Source organism: Hipposideros armiger, unplaced genomic scaffold, assembly GCF_001890085.2.
Source record: "Hipposideros armiger isolate ML-2016 unplaced genomic scaffold, ASM189008v1 scaffold_596, whole genome shotgun sequence".
Classification (NCBI taxonomy): domain Eukaryota; kingdom Metazoa; phylum Chordata; class Mammalia; order Chiroptera; family Hipposideridae; genus Hipposideros; species Hipposideros armiger.
The window spans coordinates 233,022-248,867 of record NW_017731946.1 but is presented as its reverse complement, the minus strand read 5'-3'; the positions used below and the strand labels follow the sequence as shown (position 1 = coordinate 248,867).

At 34.9% G+C, this 15,846-nt stretch overlaps 1 protein-coding gene across 14 annotated transcripts in view; it reads right to left on the bottom strand.

Annotated features, from left to right (window-relative positions):
* FRYL (FRY like transcription coactivator) overlaps nt 1-15,846 on the bottom strand; it is a 246,267-nt gene that overhangs the window by 115,491 nt on the left and 114,930 nt on the right. For all 14 annotated transcript variants that reach the window (XM_019624634.1, XM_019624635.1, XM_019624636.1 and 11 more), the window contains 5 exons: nt 14,005-14,058; nt 10,901-11,040; nt 9,873-9,969; nt 1,685-1,764; nt 1,210-1,290 (listed from right to left, as the gene is read on the bottom strand). In XM_019624634.1, coding sequence (XP_019480179.1) covers nt 1,210-1,290; nt 1,685-1,764; nt 9,873-9,969; nt 10,901-11,040; nt 14,005-14,058 — 452 coding nt within the window. The remainder of the gene's footprint in view (nt 1-1,209; nt 1,291-1,684; nt 1,765-9,872; nt 9,970-10,900; nt 11,041-14,004; nt 14,059-15,846) is intronic.

The window sequence follows — 15,846 nt, the reverse complement described above, 5'->3', positions numbered from 1 at the left end:
ATACATTACTTAATATTAAAATCTAGAATACTAAACATTAACAATGCTTGGCTTCTTAGAATTAAATCCTTAGAATAAAATCCTAAGAAAGGATTTTATATGATAATATCAGAACCAAAGACTCTTTAAGGGCTGGCCCAGTGGCTCAGTTGGTTAAGAGTTGGTTTGGAAATGTGAGCTCTGAGTAGCAGGGACACCAGTTTGGTTCCCACATGGGCCAGTGACGCTGTGCCCTCTACAGCTAAGATTGTGAACAACAGCTCGACCTAGAGCTGGACTGCCGTGAGTGGCCAGCGATGGCATAGGCTGCAGCCCCTGTTGCAGTGGACTGCCGTGAGCTATCGTGAGCGGCAGCATTAAGTGTGAGCAGCCAGCAGCTCATTAGAGACGCCGTGAGCCACCATGAGTGGCCCTCCAATGGCTGGCAGCCAACTGCCTCAGCCGGGAAGAGTGCAATAATGGTAACACCAACATGGTTCCAGTCAAGCAACATCCTCCACAATTAGACTGACGAACAAAAGGACAGCAACTTGTCCGTTCCCTTTCCCCCACTCCCCAATAAAATCTTAAAAAAAACCTCTTTAAATGGCATGCATGAAAATCTGAATTGATACTTTTTACCTTACAAATTTCCCAATAGCAACAAAGGAAATTCAAAATCTTCCATAGTCTTTAGAGCAAATAGGAGATACTAAAGGTAAACATCTTTTTAGTGTTTTCTATAATGACAGCTAAACACAACTCAATGAGTAAAACTCCTAACAAATACCACTTTTCATGGAATAACTTGGTATCTTTTATCTTTCCTGTTTGGTATCTCTTCTACCTATTCAAAACTCTGTTTAGTATTAAAACAAATAAGATGATTAGAAGGAAAGGTCTGCATTGCTATCTCAGAAATAAAAGCACCCTACTGGAAAGTATTAAAAGTAATCACTCACTCTATAAAGAGTTCTCAAAGGAAGATTTTTTAAAAAACACTCCTCACAGAATTATTAAAAATAGGAAATAAGATAATGCCCTATTCTTGACAATTTCTGATTTCCTCAATTCAGACAATTGTGGAAAACCCCAAATAAATCCAAACAAGTTGTGAAATTAAGATATGGGTGTTACTTTAAAATCCTCTAAGGAATACAGCAGCTTAGTAAAATAAAAGGTAATAAAGCATTCTGAAATGAAAAGCAAATAAAAATCAGTGAAACTTACTTTGACTGGGTAAGAACCCCTATCACCTCTGCATATAAATCTGCAATAATATGCACATTCCCAGTGTTGGTTCCTGAATATCTAAAGTAAGAGAACAAATGCATTATTCATTAAATTTTTCTACAAACTCTCTTGCTTAATAAATCTGAAAATCCCTTATCAGAGTATTGTATAATTTTCTGTGAAGATTCATTTATAGAATGATAAAAACCACATGAATTTTCTCCTATCTCTAGATTTTAATTTGCCATGAAATTTAACCTTCTGATTCTTGTAAATGCAATCAATGGTTTTAAGAATTATTTTTACAAAATTGTTCCTATCAGTATTTCGTGTGGATTAAAAAAAAAAAAAAGGAAGATAACTGCTTTGACCACTAAAAACAAATGAACAAGTGAAAGTTCAAAGTATGTTTAAATAGTCTAAACCTGGACTACAGAGAAAAGCAACAATCCCAAGTGAGTATTTTACTTACCCTTCCTTATGTTTAAAGTGCTTGAAAGCTAAGTTTAGAACTTCATGAACTAAGGGATCGGGCACAGGATGAACAGGAATCTAGAATAAAAAAATTTTTTAAATCCAGTGAGTAAAAGCTAAATAGGTTAGAAATCTTATGAGTAGTCCCATTTCAACTAATTAAACTATCAATTTTAATTTTCATAATGATCTATTACTAATCTGTCAATCTTCCCATTTTCTAAAAATGTCATTTTTTAATGCTATTACTTATTCTCTAAGAATTTAGTTGAACCTCTAATTTAACAAACTCTAAATTTAAGAACATTAGCTTCATAATCACAAATCATTGAACTATGGACTATGTAGGGAAAAAAAGTAATCATTATTGTTACTACAATTGTTACTGTCAGAGAGTTAAAAACATGTTCATGTGTAACTTCGCTATACCTATAGAAAAACAACCTTTGACAGAGCCAGCCCCACATTTCATACAGCCCAATTTTCTAACATAACAGTACCCAAAGGGTCACCAACTTTTCCAACAATTTAAAACTATTTATAACTTTATTAGTATCAGAAATTTGTCATTTAAATATCTCCATTTTGTTCAGTTCTTTAAAAATTACATGCTAGTTCCTAGTATGTAAAACAACTCAAAATATTTAAATCAGAAATTAAAATTCCTGCTCCTTCCCCCATATATAATCACTATTAAAAACTTGGTATATATCCTTCCAGGCTTTTTCACACACACACACACACCCTTATTTTTACTTAACAGAATGATGCATCTCTCCATATCAGTACTTAGAGTTCTTCCTTATATTTTTAACAGCTATATATTACTCATATACATAATTTATTTAATGAGCTCCATATTAATGAACATTTCAGTCCAGATTTTCAATATTTAATATGTTATACAATAAACATCTTGTGCATTTAACATTATATACTTGTACAGTTCCATGGGAAAGAACCGAAACAGAGGAACTGATGGGTCAAAGATTATACAAGTCACCATAGATATAGATTCTAGTTCCATATATATGTGGGTCTATTTTTGAGCTCTCTATTAATTTGTATATGTCTATACTGAAATCACACTGTCTTAATTATTACAGCTTATTAATAAATTGTGATGTCTGGTACTGCAAGTGCCCCTATTTTTCTTGGAGATATTTTGACTATTCTTGGCCTACTGTTGCTCTGTTTTCAATATAGCGTCTTTTAAAGTTCCACAATAACTTAGGATTAGTGGAGTTGCAATAAATCTATAGATAAATTTGGGGGTAACTGTATTCTTATACATTTATATGAAATATTTTTTCACCTCTTTAAAGGCTTTCAACAAAGTTTTGTAATTTCCTATTTTTTTGTCCTTTGTTATATTTATTCCAAAGAAAGACAAAGATATGAAGAGATGCTTGATTTCATTAGTAAGACGGAGAAAGCAAATGCACAAGATATCATTTTATACCTAATTGATGGGGAGAAACTTAAGTCTGACAATACCAAATTGTAGAGTTAATGAGTGAGGTTTCATTTACATTGCTGGTGGAAGTTTAAATCAATGTTTTACATAGTGTACAATCTAGTGAAGTAGATCAAAGTACGTTACTACAGAATATGGCACTTTGGCAAAAGGGTTATTTTGAGCTGAAGGCAACTGGGAAACAGTAGATGCAGGGAAAACTCTCTAGTTCCCCCTTTCTGGCTAAAAGCTGTCTTTCCCATACAGAGAAGAGAATAACCATTATCACTGGAAACAGGAAGCTGGCACTGAGATGGGTCTGCACAAACATATCTTACAATGTAGCCCGTACCTTCCATTCGTTTCTCACATATATTTACCTTCTCACAATTTACCACCCTTAGAAGCACAAACCCTCTTCCTTTGTCTTATCAATTCCCCACAATTTGTTAAAGTAAGTTCTCGGGTCTAACCCTTCTTGGGGTCTTCAATTTCGATGAAGGCCTCTGTATGCATACATAATAAACCTTTTCTCCTGTTAACCTGCCATTTATCAGTTTAATTTGCAGGGCCCTGGGTACTAAACTAAAGAGGATGGAGCTCCAGTAGACTAGCAATTACACGCCTAAGGAAATGATGTATATGGCAACACACTGCATGCATTAATCTTAGTAATAATGTTGAGTGAAAAAATAAATCCTAGAGGACAATAAACAGTATAACACATTTTTTATAAAGTTCAAAAACAAGAAAACTTTCATATATTATTCAAACATATATCAAAACACCTTTTAAAGTTAAGGGAATATATAACATAAAAACCAGTATACTGTAAGGAAGTAGCCAGGGAGTTACCTAGGAGAGAGTCACATAACTAGGCTTAAGTTCTCAGAGTCTCAGGCGGTAGGCTCACAGGTAACCTTTGTATTGTAAACAAGCAGATAAACAGGCGGCCATGCAGAGATCAATGACAACAGGGTATCCTGAACCAGGACCAAGATTTTTCCAATTCTTGGGTCCAATTAAAGCAAAACACACAGGAATTCTACAATTGCTTAAAATTTTTAACAATATTGATTGTGTAACACCTCATCAATAGGATGAAACTGTAATACAAGGAAGCCACAAAGTAGACTGGGAAAAAAGAGTAGAGAATTAGTATAATTACTCACAAATGGTCAGAATGCTTCTTGAGGGTTTAAAGAAGAGGTATTTTAAATGAAGATAATTATTTCTTACAAAGGGAAATCGGGAGCTGAGTTTGGTCCTGAATAATGATCAGGATCTAGTTCAAAACTAGTAAATATGAGACAGACATGAGATAAGAATAATCACATTTAAACTGCAATGAGGGATAAGAAATCCAATACGTAGCTACGCTCTTCATTTACCTTCATTCATCTCAATGAGGTGACTAAATTCACACAACACAGAGGAGAACATGCGTACCAATCCTAAAACGTGTCCCGAGCAGACAGAGACATGGCAGCTGACAGAGCTTTAAAAGGCTCAGGATGAACCTTTACTCCTGGATTGATGGCTACGCTATAGCCTCATCTTGGCTCAGTGGCTCTGGTTATTGTTGACGAGAGGAGGACGAGAAGGAGCATTTGTCTCACCTGTCCTAGAAAACACACTAGAAGGGAGACTCTTATTGCCTGCTCGCAAAATCAAATATGGATTAAGGAGGAAGCTGCTGTAATCCAAACTCTACCTTTCTAAGTCTCAGAGAACCTTTTAAAAGTAACCTGATGATACGAGAAAGAAATTCACTTTATTCATCACTTTGTGAAAGCGGGGATTTTAATACCCCATGTTTAATAAATCTAATAATGGGGTAGAAACTGCACTTATTCTACACAGTACAGTTCAAGAATTCGGAGACTCTAGAAGAATAGTCTTACCCTTTGTCTCACATTAGTAAACCGAAAATTAAACCCAGAATTTCTTTGGCAACTAAGGATGCTTAACTAGGTTTTTATGATTGATTCCATAATCACATGTAGCTTTTCAGCCTTTTATAGGCAATCCCTCACCTGTAAATTGCAGATGATAGAAACCCTATTACTACTAGCCCTGAGAGAATACAAAGTCAGATTTATTACAACTGGAGATTGATTCTCCTCTCATCTTCTCTCCTGGGAATGTAGGGCAGGTGAAGGAACTAGAATATAGGATGGAGATATTGAGGCCTGGTAACAGGAAATGGCAGAAAACCAGAGATCATTAGGGAAGCAGGGAGGCAGATGTGTTCTCCTAACCTGATCTTCCCTGGATTGGGACAAAAAAATGGGCCCCAAGGTAACAAAGAGGTTACAGGAATTGTCCTATACGTACCTCCCAGTCAGCCCTGTGATAAGCCCATTGAGACGATATCTACCACTAATTAGGGAATGCCAAACTTGACTCAGGAACAGACTGTGTTTGGATCAAGGAGCCTGACTCCCAGAATTTACTCCAGAACTCACAGCACATGGAGGCTGGTCCGGACATTTCCGTGACTTTGCAATATGAAACACTGAATTTTCCATGTTTTAACTTTTGGTATCCCACTTATGGTTCTGTGCTGTGACTTTATTATATTGATTTCCTCACAGGGCTGTTTCATGTGCTCTAGACCAGAGATACGAAACACAAGGTGACTTAAACCTATCATTTCTCCTAAATAGTCTTTATTTGCTCCAGTTATGCTCAAAGTCTAATAGTGACAGACAGATCAGGACACTACTTAACCATGCTGTGTGCTCTTTATTACTACCCTATTACTACCACCATCAACACTTTTTATGTATCTGTGTGCCAAGTATTAGTGAGGCATTTTCTATACATTATTTATATCACACACAGCAGCCGTATAAGGTAAATATTTGTCTGTTATTTTACAGGTGAGGGAACTGAAGTTCAAAAGTTGGTACATACTTTCTGATATATGAAAACATTTCATAAATGAAAAAAAAATGAGAAAAGAAAACCTTATAAGAAAAAAGACAGAGAAACAGAAGTGAAAGAAGAAATATATTTGACCTTTTATTTTTTGGGGAAAAAAATGCATAATCTCAAAGAAAAAGCACGATCTCAAAAAAGTTTATTTAAAAAATAAACATTATCAGAATGCACAGACATTCTTGAACTCCCTATTTCTCTTCTTATTTTTAATAGCAAAAAAACAACCCCAAACTGAACTAAAAAGGAGGAGGACCCTATTTCCATTTATACTGAAAAAGTTCTACTTTCATGGAATAATATTCTCATCTTTAGTATCAAGAATTTTTCAGATCTTGTCATTTATGTGATTTTAGAAATAGCTCTAATTCTACTTGAACATTCAAAAAACATGTATCTTAAAGAATATCCAAGTTTTATTTTTTTACCCCAAGGTTATTCCCACCCTCACCTCCCAAAATCTGATGCTTTTATCACATCATGAAAGTGAGAAACAACAAAGCTAGGATAAGATATAGAGACTGTGCAGTCAACACAGCTCATTCATCACCTAAAAGACCAGCTCTCAACACAAGGAAGAATAAATTCATATCTTAGCAAAATTACGAACAACCCCATAATCTTCAAAGAGGCTTATCAGTATCTAAAATGTGAATGTTAAATCTGAAAATACTAAAGACATACTCCACCTTCTGGTAGCACTAATAAAACTAAGCCAAAAGCCTGAACTGGCTCACAAACTTGGTTTCCCAATCTTCTTGTTTCAATAAATAAATATGTCTGACTAAAATTCAATATAAAAAGAAAATTGCTTCTAACTTTCTCAGTGCTATATTCCTATTTAAATGTGCTTCTGTCATGGATTTTAAAGCCTTTGGTACTAACACACTAAAATATGTAGTTGGCCATGACCCCAAAATTATTCTTCTGACTTTCCTGAAAAAAACAAAATTAGTCCCCAAAAACCTTGAATTAATTTTGTTTCCACAGTGAATCACATGAATTTCATATTTATACAAACTCAATTCTTTGTCTAACTTGTTACGATTAAAGTTTTAATTTTACAAGATGCTGACCATTGCACCTAATTTTATATCGCTGATTTTACCAATAAAAGTTACTTTTATTATTAAAGGAAGAAAACAGAGTAAAAAAGTAAACTGGCATTATTTCAATTAAGAACACTTCTTCATCTGTAAAATGGAAATAAATAATATATGTTGGGCATTTTCCATGTCCCAAGCACTATCATATTTAATTCTCACGATTCCACAATAATGGTACTATTATCATCCCTCCTTTACAGAGGAAGAAAGAGTTAGTGGGTAATCACTCGCCCAAGTTATACAAGCAAGTAAAGGGTGCAGCTGGGATGAAAACATTTGCTGTGACTGTCTCCCAGAGCTTATTATAATAAGCGGCTGATATAAAGGAAACAGGATCTTCATGCATTACAAAGAGTTCCAAACGTGTGTGATTATCACTGAAGACATGACAAGTTATTCAAGAAACAAATAATTTCTAATATATGAGGTCAAGGACTAACCCACAAGGAATATTTACTCCTCCTTGAGAATGAACCAACCATGCATCAATACTACACTGCTCCCGGGACTGTCTATCTCATCAAAATAAAACTAACTCACATTTTAATAGGTGTATATTATGTGGGATAAAGTAAAAGTCTTATTAAATTCAAGATATATTACACAGATTACTCTCTGGATCTATTAAACCCTACCTCACTGTGGCACAGAAGAAAATTGGGTTAGTTTGTCATGATATTTCAGAAAGTTCTATTGATTTTTACTTCATTTTCTGTAGTTTTATTAGTTTTGAAGAAGCTAAAAAGATTTGCCTTTTAGTAGGAAAGAGAAAAACCTATATAGGATTTTAAATAAAGTCTCTATGTTTTTGGTGATATATTTTATTCCTTGACGGGTTCATTTGAATGAAGGTATGACGGTAACGGTAAAAGACAGAAATGGATGAGTGGAAAGGGAACTATAGGTCAGAACAATGTGGTGACAGAACCAAACCCAAAGATGAGCTATCAGGGCCACTGTATTTCTCTTTCTCACATTTGAGTCTGTGTGAACCATGGGTCTGAAAGGACTTTGTGCAGGGGACTTGAAAAATGAGCCCACTGAAAGAATGTTTATCGCTACTGATTTTTCTTCTACCAGAAGAGCTCTCTGGATTACTTTGGAGAAAGCGAAGGAGAAAGAGGATGAAGACAAAAATGACAAGGAGGGGAGAAGAGGAAAAAGGAAAACCTCCATGCGGTTATCTGTGCATTGAAGTTCTGAAGCCAGTGCAATTAGGGGCAGCTTTCAGATGAGAAGGGAGGCTGATTGCTAAGTACAAGAATGGCATGGGACACCAAGGAGAAAAGGCACAATGTACCCAGATCAGTCCTAAATGTCAGTGTAGAGAGTTTTCGATTTCTCCTGCTGGAAGAAGAAACCATACACCATTTAACTAAGCAAAGAAGTATAAATGTTACAAAACCACCCAAATGACCCTCATCAAGCACACACAAGAAGCTAGAAACCAACCACAGAGAGCCCCACAGTCCACTCATGGGGTATGGCCTGTTGCGGCCCCCAGCTCCTCCTATTCATCCTTACGTCAGGGTCTTAGGAGCCTAGCTAAGCTGAGAGATCTCAGAAAGCAAATCTGGCTTGTTAGTACAATTCCCAGGGGAAATTTCTTCCCCACATTTACTAAGAAAACTTTATGATGGGTACATATTAAAATTGCAGATTTCAAATATTCAGATTTCAATGTCTTTTCTCAGACACTGTAAAAACAGGCAAAGCATGAATGATTACATAATTCAAATACTTTTATACTGACTACGGTACGTTGGAAAAATTGACAACTACTAATAACTTTTATATCTTACATTTGCTGTTTCATAAGATATTATATTCTATTCCATTACACATAACAACAACAAAAAAACCTCTCTCCATCCAAATATGTCAGACGCAAAATATAATTCTTTTTCTTTTAGGTTTCCTAAGTTTTTTCAAAATATTACAATGTGCATGGCTAGAAATATATGGATCATCTTTGAATGATATATAACTTTTTAAAGACTACAAACTTATAAAAACATACTTTCAAAATCAGTACAGTTATTTATATGTATACTTGTACTAATTTTGAATAGTAAAAATATACATGACACCTGGAATTATATATATCTCTTTACTGTCTATGCCATTCAGATGGTAAGCTCACAAATGCAGTGCCCAGAACAATGTCAGCGAACAGTAGGCATTCTAATATTCATTAAATGAATAAACATAATTTATTATCTGGAAATATTTTCACTAGTCCAAACACCATTTGCACTTGTCAAGTCAGTCTGACCCATGTCAAATCATCCCCATTCCTCAACTACCACTGCACAAGTATTAAATGTTGAAATGCAGGCTTGAAGGCTTAGGAAAAGAAACTCTCTGAAAGCGGAAGTAAGAAAAGATTGAAGTAGATGAATGACAGTCATACCATACTTGCAGCCAAAGGCTCATATTTAACACAACTTCTATTTTGCTCCATTTTCCTGACATGATTTCATGTCTTGGGTGGCATACAAAGGTAAAAGGAACAGGAAGTGATAGGCGCAGGAGAAGAAAGCCTCAGGCAACTGAAACAAATCTAATTAAATGATAGAAACGAAGTTGATGGGGACCAGAATTTTAGACATATCATCCTAAATAAGGCAACTGAAACACGAAAAAAATAATACAGACTTTGCATAAATCAAAGGGCTTACCTGCTTTAGAACTTCAACTAAAACTAAGCAAAAAATGAAATCTACTGCTAAATCTCTCCTTTCAAGAAGATAATCTCTTTCACGTTGCTGTTCATCCCTGAAACAAGAACCTCAATTTAGGATTGCATTGAGACTGTAAATTTTAAAATAGGTATTGGTTAGTAGTTCATGCTATTTACTGAGTTCTTACTATGTATGGTCCTACAGCAAATGTTAGTATAAGCTTTTCTTAACAGCCCAATGTATATATTACATGTTCTCGTGTTCCTTCTTTTTTGTACATTAGAAATTTATACACACATTGCACTATTGTATCTGTCAGAAATTAAACCTAATCTAAAAAAAACAGTAAGAGGAGGAAAAACAGTTTAAATTTCACTTAGAAAACCTAACATTGTTCCATATTTGATTAGTGTTATTTTTTTTTAATTAAGAACTGAAACAAAAGTAATAACTTTTCTGATGAAAATAATACAGGCCAGGTCACTTTCTCACGAAACTAAGTTGAAAAATCAAAAGTGGCATCCACTGAAGTCCAATTCTAAACTATGGACCTGAAAACAAATAGATGCTTTCCTAAAAGCCAAATCTCCCCAGGAAATTCAAAAGAGAAGACAAGTTCTATGATTTGAGCACCAAGAAGTCTCATGGTAGACAATACAGGGTTTTGGTAATCTTCCTGCATCACAATTGCTTCTGTTCTCAAACCCTGTGAACAGGACCTTCTTTGAATATTTTAATTTCTTCTATGACTATTAAAGCTCCTCACTGAACTCCTGAAATTTGGTTCTGCAAGACGAGTTACAGTAATGAGACCTGTAGGGCTGCACCTACTTTAACTGGTACCTTGCCCCAATTTACAGCTTAAGTACGGACTATCCTCTCCCATTACTACCACCTCATAACAAAAGTAATCCAGGTTTTTGCTTAGAAACCAAACAATAATAGTCTTCATTTGCTACCACTATCACCCCCTTCATTGGAAGTGCTTCAATCCTAGGTAGGACAGTGGAAAATGAGCCACTTACCCCTTAGATTTTGTGCTAGATCGAGGCCTATATTCGTAAGATTCATCTTCAGTTCCATTCTGGCGTCTGTACCAGTCAAACAAGGTGCGAAGTAAGGAAGGGAGACAGTGCTCTGCTACTGAGCTCATAGAGCTTATCAACTGAAAATACAAGATATTCCCAGAAGGTAAAGGACCACCTCAAAGTACCATCTTCCCAACTCTATCAGCAATCACTTAAAAATGATTAACATTTCTACAATAAATATAGTCGAATAAACATAGTAACTCAAAGCAATAAATGCATAAAACTTAGAACAGGGTTAGGGGTATAGCAAGGAGTAAAGTGGGCTAAGTTTCACCCACTGTTAATCCTGAACCAAATCCATTCAGTTTAGCTTAGAGGCTTTCCATCTTTTCCCTGCCTCCATATGCTCCTCACATGTGTACAAACAAGACCATCAATAACATCCCTGATTGTACACATGGATACCTCCAGGAGAACTGATACCCATAACATGGGGGGAAAAAAACCAAAACACACACACATATATACTTCCCTCTCCTGGCTAGTTCCTCTCTCCGCATGTGAATAAATGGTTCTAAAATGTTGCCACTTGAATGGATGGAGAGATGTAGAAACAAAGGCAATATTATGTTAAAAGTGTGGGGAAAGCTCCAATTTACTGTGTATTGCTTTGATACAGAACAAAGAATTACAATTACATAATTAATTTGTGATACAAACAAATATATTAGAAAGGTGTTGAACACAAGCTTTTAAAGCTTTGAATACATAAATGGACAGCATAAAGATAAATGGAGTGGGATGAACAACTGCCACTCCATTTGAGGCATCTCTGTAGGTGAATTTCAGATTTATTTCATGAATGAACCCAACCTGCCCATAGTGGTGGTTAAGAGGTACACCAGCCACCATTGGGAGTCCCTAAGGTCACTCTTCATCTTGTGGATCCCAAGAAAAAAATTCTCTCTGCATAAGGAATTCTGTATCTGATTTGACCCATTGCTCATAAAATGAATATTTTTAAATCAGCATACAGTAAAACATACTTCACTTTGTTTTTCTTAACTGAAAAACTATGGGTTGCAGGAATACGCAAGGCCTCATTCAGTTCCATGATTATAGGAAGTACCACTTAACGAAGATAAATTGAAACCTCTAGGAATTAAAAGTTAAATTTTCCAAATATTTTCTATTCTACATATAACTTCAGAATGTACTTCATCCAGGAAAATAGAAAAGAATGAAATAGTTTATTGGATTGTGTAAGCCATTCTCCCTTTTTTCATTATGTCTGCCTTCCTTTAATCATGGTTCTATTTGTAAATTACCAAAATTTGACAGGTAAATAGATTTTAATATAGAGAATTAAAGTAAAACAAGATTCTAGTTTTCACTGTTTTTTTTAAATTTATATTTTATTAACAATGAACAGTATCACTCAAAAGGATACAATTCATTGTTAATAAAGGAAAACTAAACCGACTACTGTAAATACTCATATATATTATAACAGTTTAAAGCACATGTAGCTTTTTATTTTGAAAAAAATCAAGCAATGAGGCATGATCGCTTATAGTTTTATTAATCATATACAGAAGAAAATAGTGGAAATTTCTCTTAAAACCTTGTTTAATAGGATTTCAAACTCAGACTGTACATTCGTTCACTGGTGAAGTGGATTCAAGGTGTAAATAATCTTAATACTTTAAAAATAATGTACTAGTACATTAATGCTAATTAATCAATTACTAGTAATTAATAACTTTGTAGTGACAAAAGCATTTTATAAGGTGATCTTATTCTTACTATAACAGAGGACTGGCCTTCCTATTTATGGTTCTCTTTTGGACTAGTGGACTAGTGAACTAGTTGACCAAGTACATGCATCAGAATCGCCTAAAATACAGGTGTCAGCGGTCCTCCTGGTGATTTGGATTCAGAACTGGAGTGGGATCCAGAAACACAGTATTTTGGTACATCTCCACCAAGTAAGTCTCACCAGTCATCTTTCTTTAATCAAGTAGACTAATATGAGCATTAACTTCCATTTCCTAGATACATAATTATGAGAAAAGTAGCTCAGGAATACTAGATGGCAATAGGAAGCTAATCTGGGCTATTGACTTTTGCAAACAACATATAATAATTCTTGAGCAAACATAATTATGATAAAAATAACACTTGATCACACAGTTAATCTCAGGAAGAGGAAAGAATTAATATTAGAGGAATACAACACTTATTATTAAATACTGGTATTCTATATAAAGGGAGCTTGAGGCGAGGGGTGGGGTCATTGGTTATCTTCTTTTCAGGCTTCTTTTGCTTTCTGACGCAGAGTCCACTTGGCCTTTGCACAAGCACAGCTAAACGTACAAGTGTGCAGATGGGGTGTAGTTAATGCCTCTTAGGGCAGCCCTCAAGTACTGAGGATGGGAGCTGCACATAAATGCTCCAGCACCCCATTCTTTGGACAGACAATTATGGAGACATTCTGTACAATTCTCAGAAATGGAATGAAGCCCCAGAGCCCACAGCAGTGACCTCTAAAATGCTGCCTCTATCAGTTCTTCCTCTCCCCTGCTGCCCTCTCCTCGGTCTGCTCTCTGGGATCACTCTCCAGGACCAAGTCTTTATCTCCAGCTCTGCTTCCAGGAGGAGGTGCAGAAGGAGGGAACCAGGCTGCATGCTTCTATGTAAAGGTTCTGATAGCCCCAACAGGAAATAATAAACATGAAAAATTGTAGGAACTGGTTGGTATACAAGGAAAGATTGAGGGATGTAATTGGAAACTTTCAAAGTTTTAAAGGGCATAGTAAGGAGATTAACAATGAAAAGCAAAACATTTTAAACGCCGAATGAACAGAAATGAAATTCACAGCTCATTCTATAACTATAAAGTTCACAATTCATCGCTCATCCTACTTGTTTTGTTAAAAACAAACTACCAATTAATTCCAGGCAGAATCTAGTGCATAAAGACACACAGGATCACTAAACAAAACAAAAGAATTTCTTAATGGTAGATATTTTTGGACCAGACTGTTAGGACACACATTTTCCTTTCAAGGAAAAATATTCCCCCCAAAGTGGCATACCTGGTCAAACTGAAGGTCTTCACCCCTCTGGAGAGATCTAGACAAAGGTTTCTCCTACAATTAAAAATAAATAAATAAATATGTATACACAAAATATTATGAATCCATCAGATGATAAACAGCTTAGATTTGTGAGTTGGTTTTGTTTTTGTTTTCATTTTTATTTAGATGGTCTAAAGAAAGGCTCTGTTCCGCTAATTCAAACAAAATATAATTAGTTTCACTTAAAATACCATACATAGTGTGATTCCTTATGTCAGTCTTTCTACCTACTTGCTTTGCTGGCTATGCCACATAGTTACCTAACTTACTGAATGTAAGAGATGTCTGGATTATGTTCAAATATATGATGACTTATTCTCTTGTTGAGATTTTTTTAGGAGGATTTTCTACATCATGCTTTTTTTATTGAATTTTTATATTAAATATGTATCATAGAAAAACAAATGCCATTCGCCTATGAAAGAAACTGGAATTTAGAAATACGTGTATTTTAAAGCTTCTCTATCCAACAGAGTCCCAATTTCCTTCTCTCATTGATGATTATTTTTCACGGAAAAAACAACAACTCACTCACAAATGTGTTTACCACTAAAACATAGAAATTTCTAATCTATCAGAGAATCAAGTTTCTAACGAAGTTAAATGAAGTCAGGAAAACACCTGAATTCCATAATACTACTTTCTTATTAGGGAGAGGTTTTGGGCGTGTCCTTGGCACTTGAACCCTCATAGACTAAGCACATTTTGGCAGTTATCTTGCAGAACTAGTCTTGTAGCTCTAAAAGCAAACTACACACCATTCATATGCAACATGACGATGATCCTGTACAACAATATATATTCCCAATTAACTAGCTCTAAAATGTAAGTAAAACAGTAAGTCCCACTGAACGCTATTTCTGAAAGTATCTAAAAGTTTGAAAAATACTTATCTAAAAGGGCCTTTAATATCCTAATGTGAATTAAGTATTTAGGCAGGGAGGAGGAGAGGGAGACAGGAGTGGGGAGGTTGTTAGGGAAGGCAAGTGGTTTCTTTTCAACTTATTTGACTTATTTGATCCCCTTTCCACTGTAAATAAAGTTTAAAGATCACCAGTAATATTTTGAGGAATGCTGATCTAATTAGCTTAATAAGCACATAGTATGTTTATATAATAAAGTAATGGCCAAGAAGAATAAAAGAGAGCAAATAACATTTTCAGAAACACTTATACTATTGTCTTATACTTGACATTTTTCATTCCTCAAAGATTTCTGAAGATTTGACATCCTTGCAGAGCTTGCCCTGAAGCAGGAAGTGGGGGGTGGGCTATTTTTTTTTTAATAATAAGAACTCAGAAATGATTTTTGAATGCAAAAGGATACTCACATCACCATCAGTACGAAAACATGAAATTAGTGTACTGCACTAAATACAAATTACTAATCAAGGACTTTTTTAACCTCTGTTTGGTTATAGTGTGGTTGAGGATGCACTAATCATTGTTCAAACAGATGTACTGGCTTTCAATGTGAGATTTTGAAAAGATAAACAATTTAAAAATAGGTTTATTTTTTCATTACCACAACTGAAGATAATATATATTATTTTCTATATTCACATATACACAAATGCAAAGACTTATGTACAAGAATATTTACTGTAGCATTTTTTTTCCACAGTTGATTACCAAACTGGGGTAAATCCAAAACTGCTTATCCATAAAGACTGGTAAAAATAATAATAATAATAATAATAATAATAATAAATTATAGCACTTTCCATTATTCAAATAATATTTGTTGGAAAGAATGAGACAAAATTTATGTAAACTGATACAGAACAATCTCCAACTGACA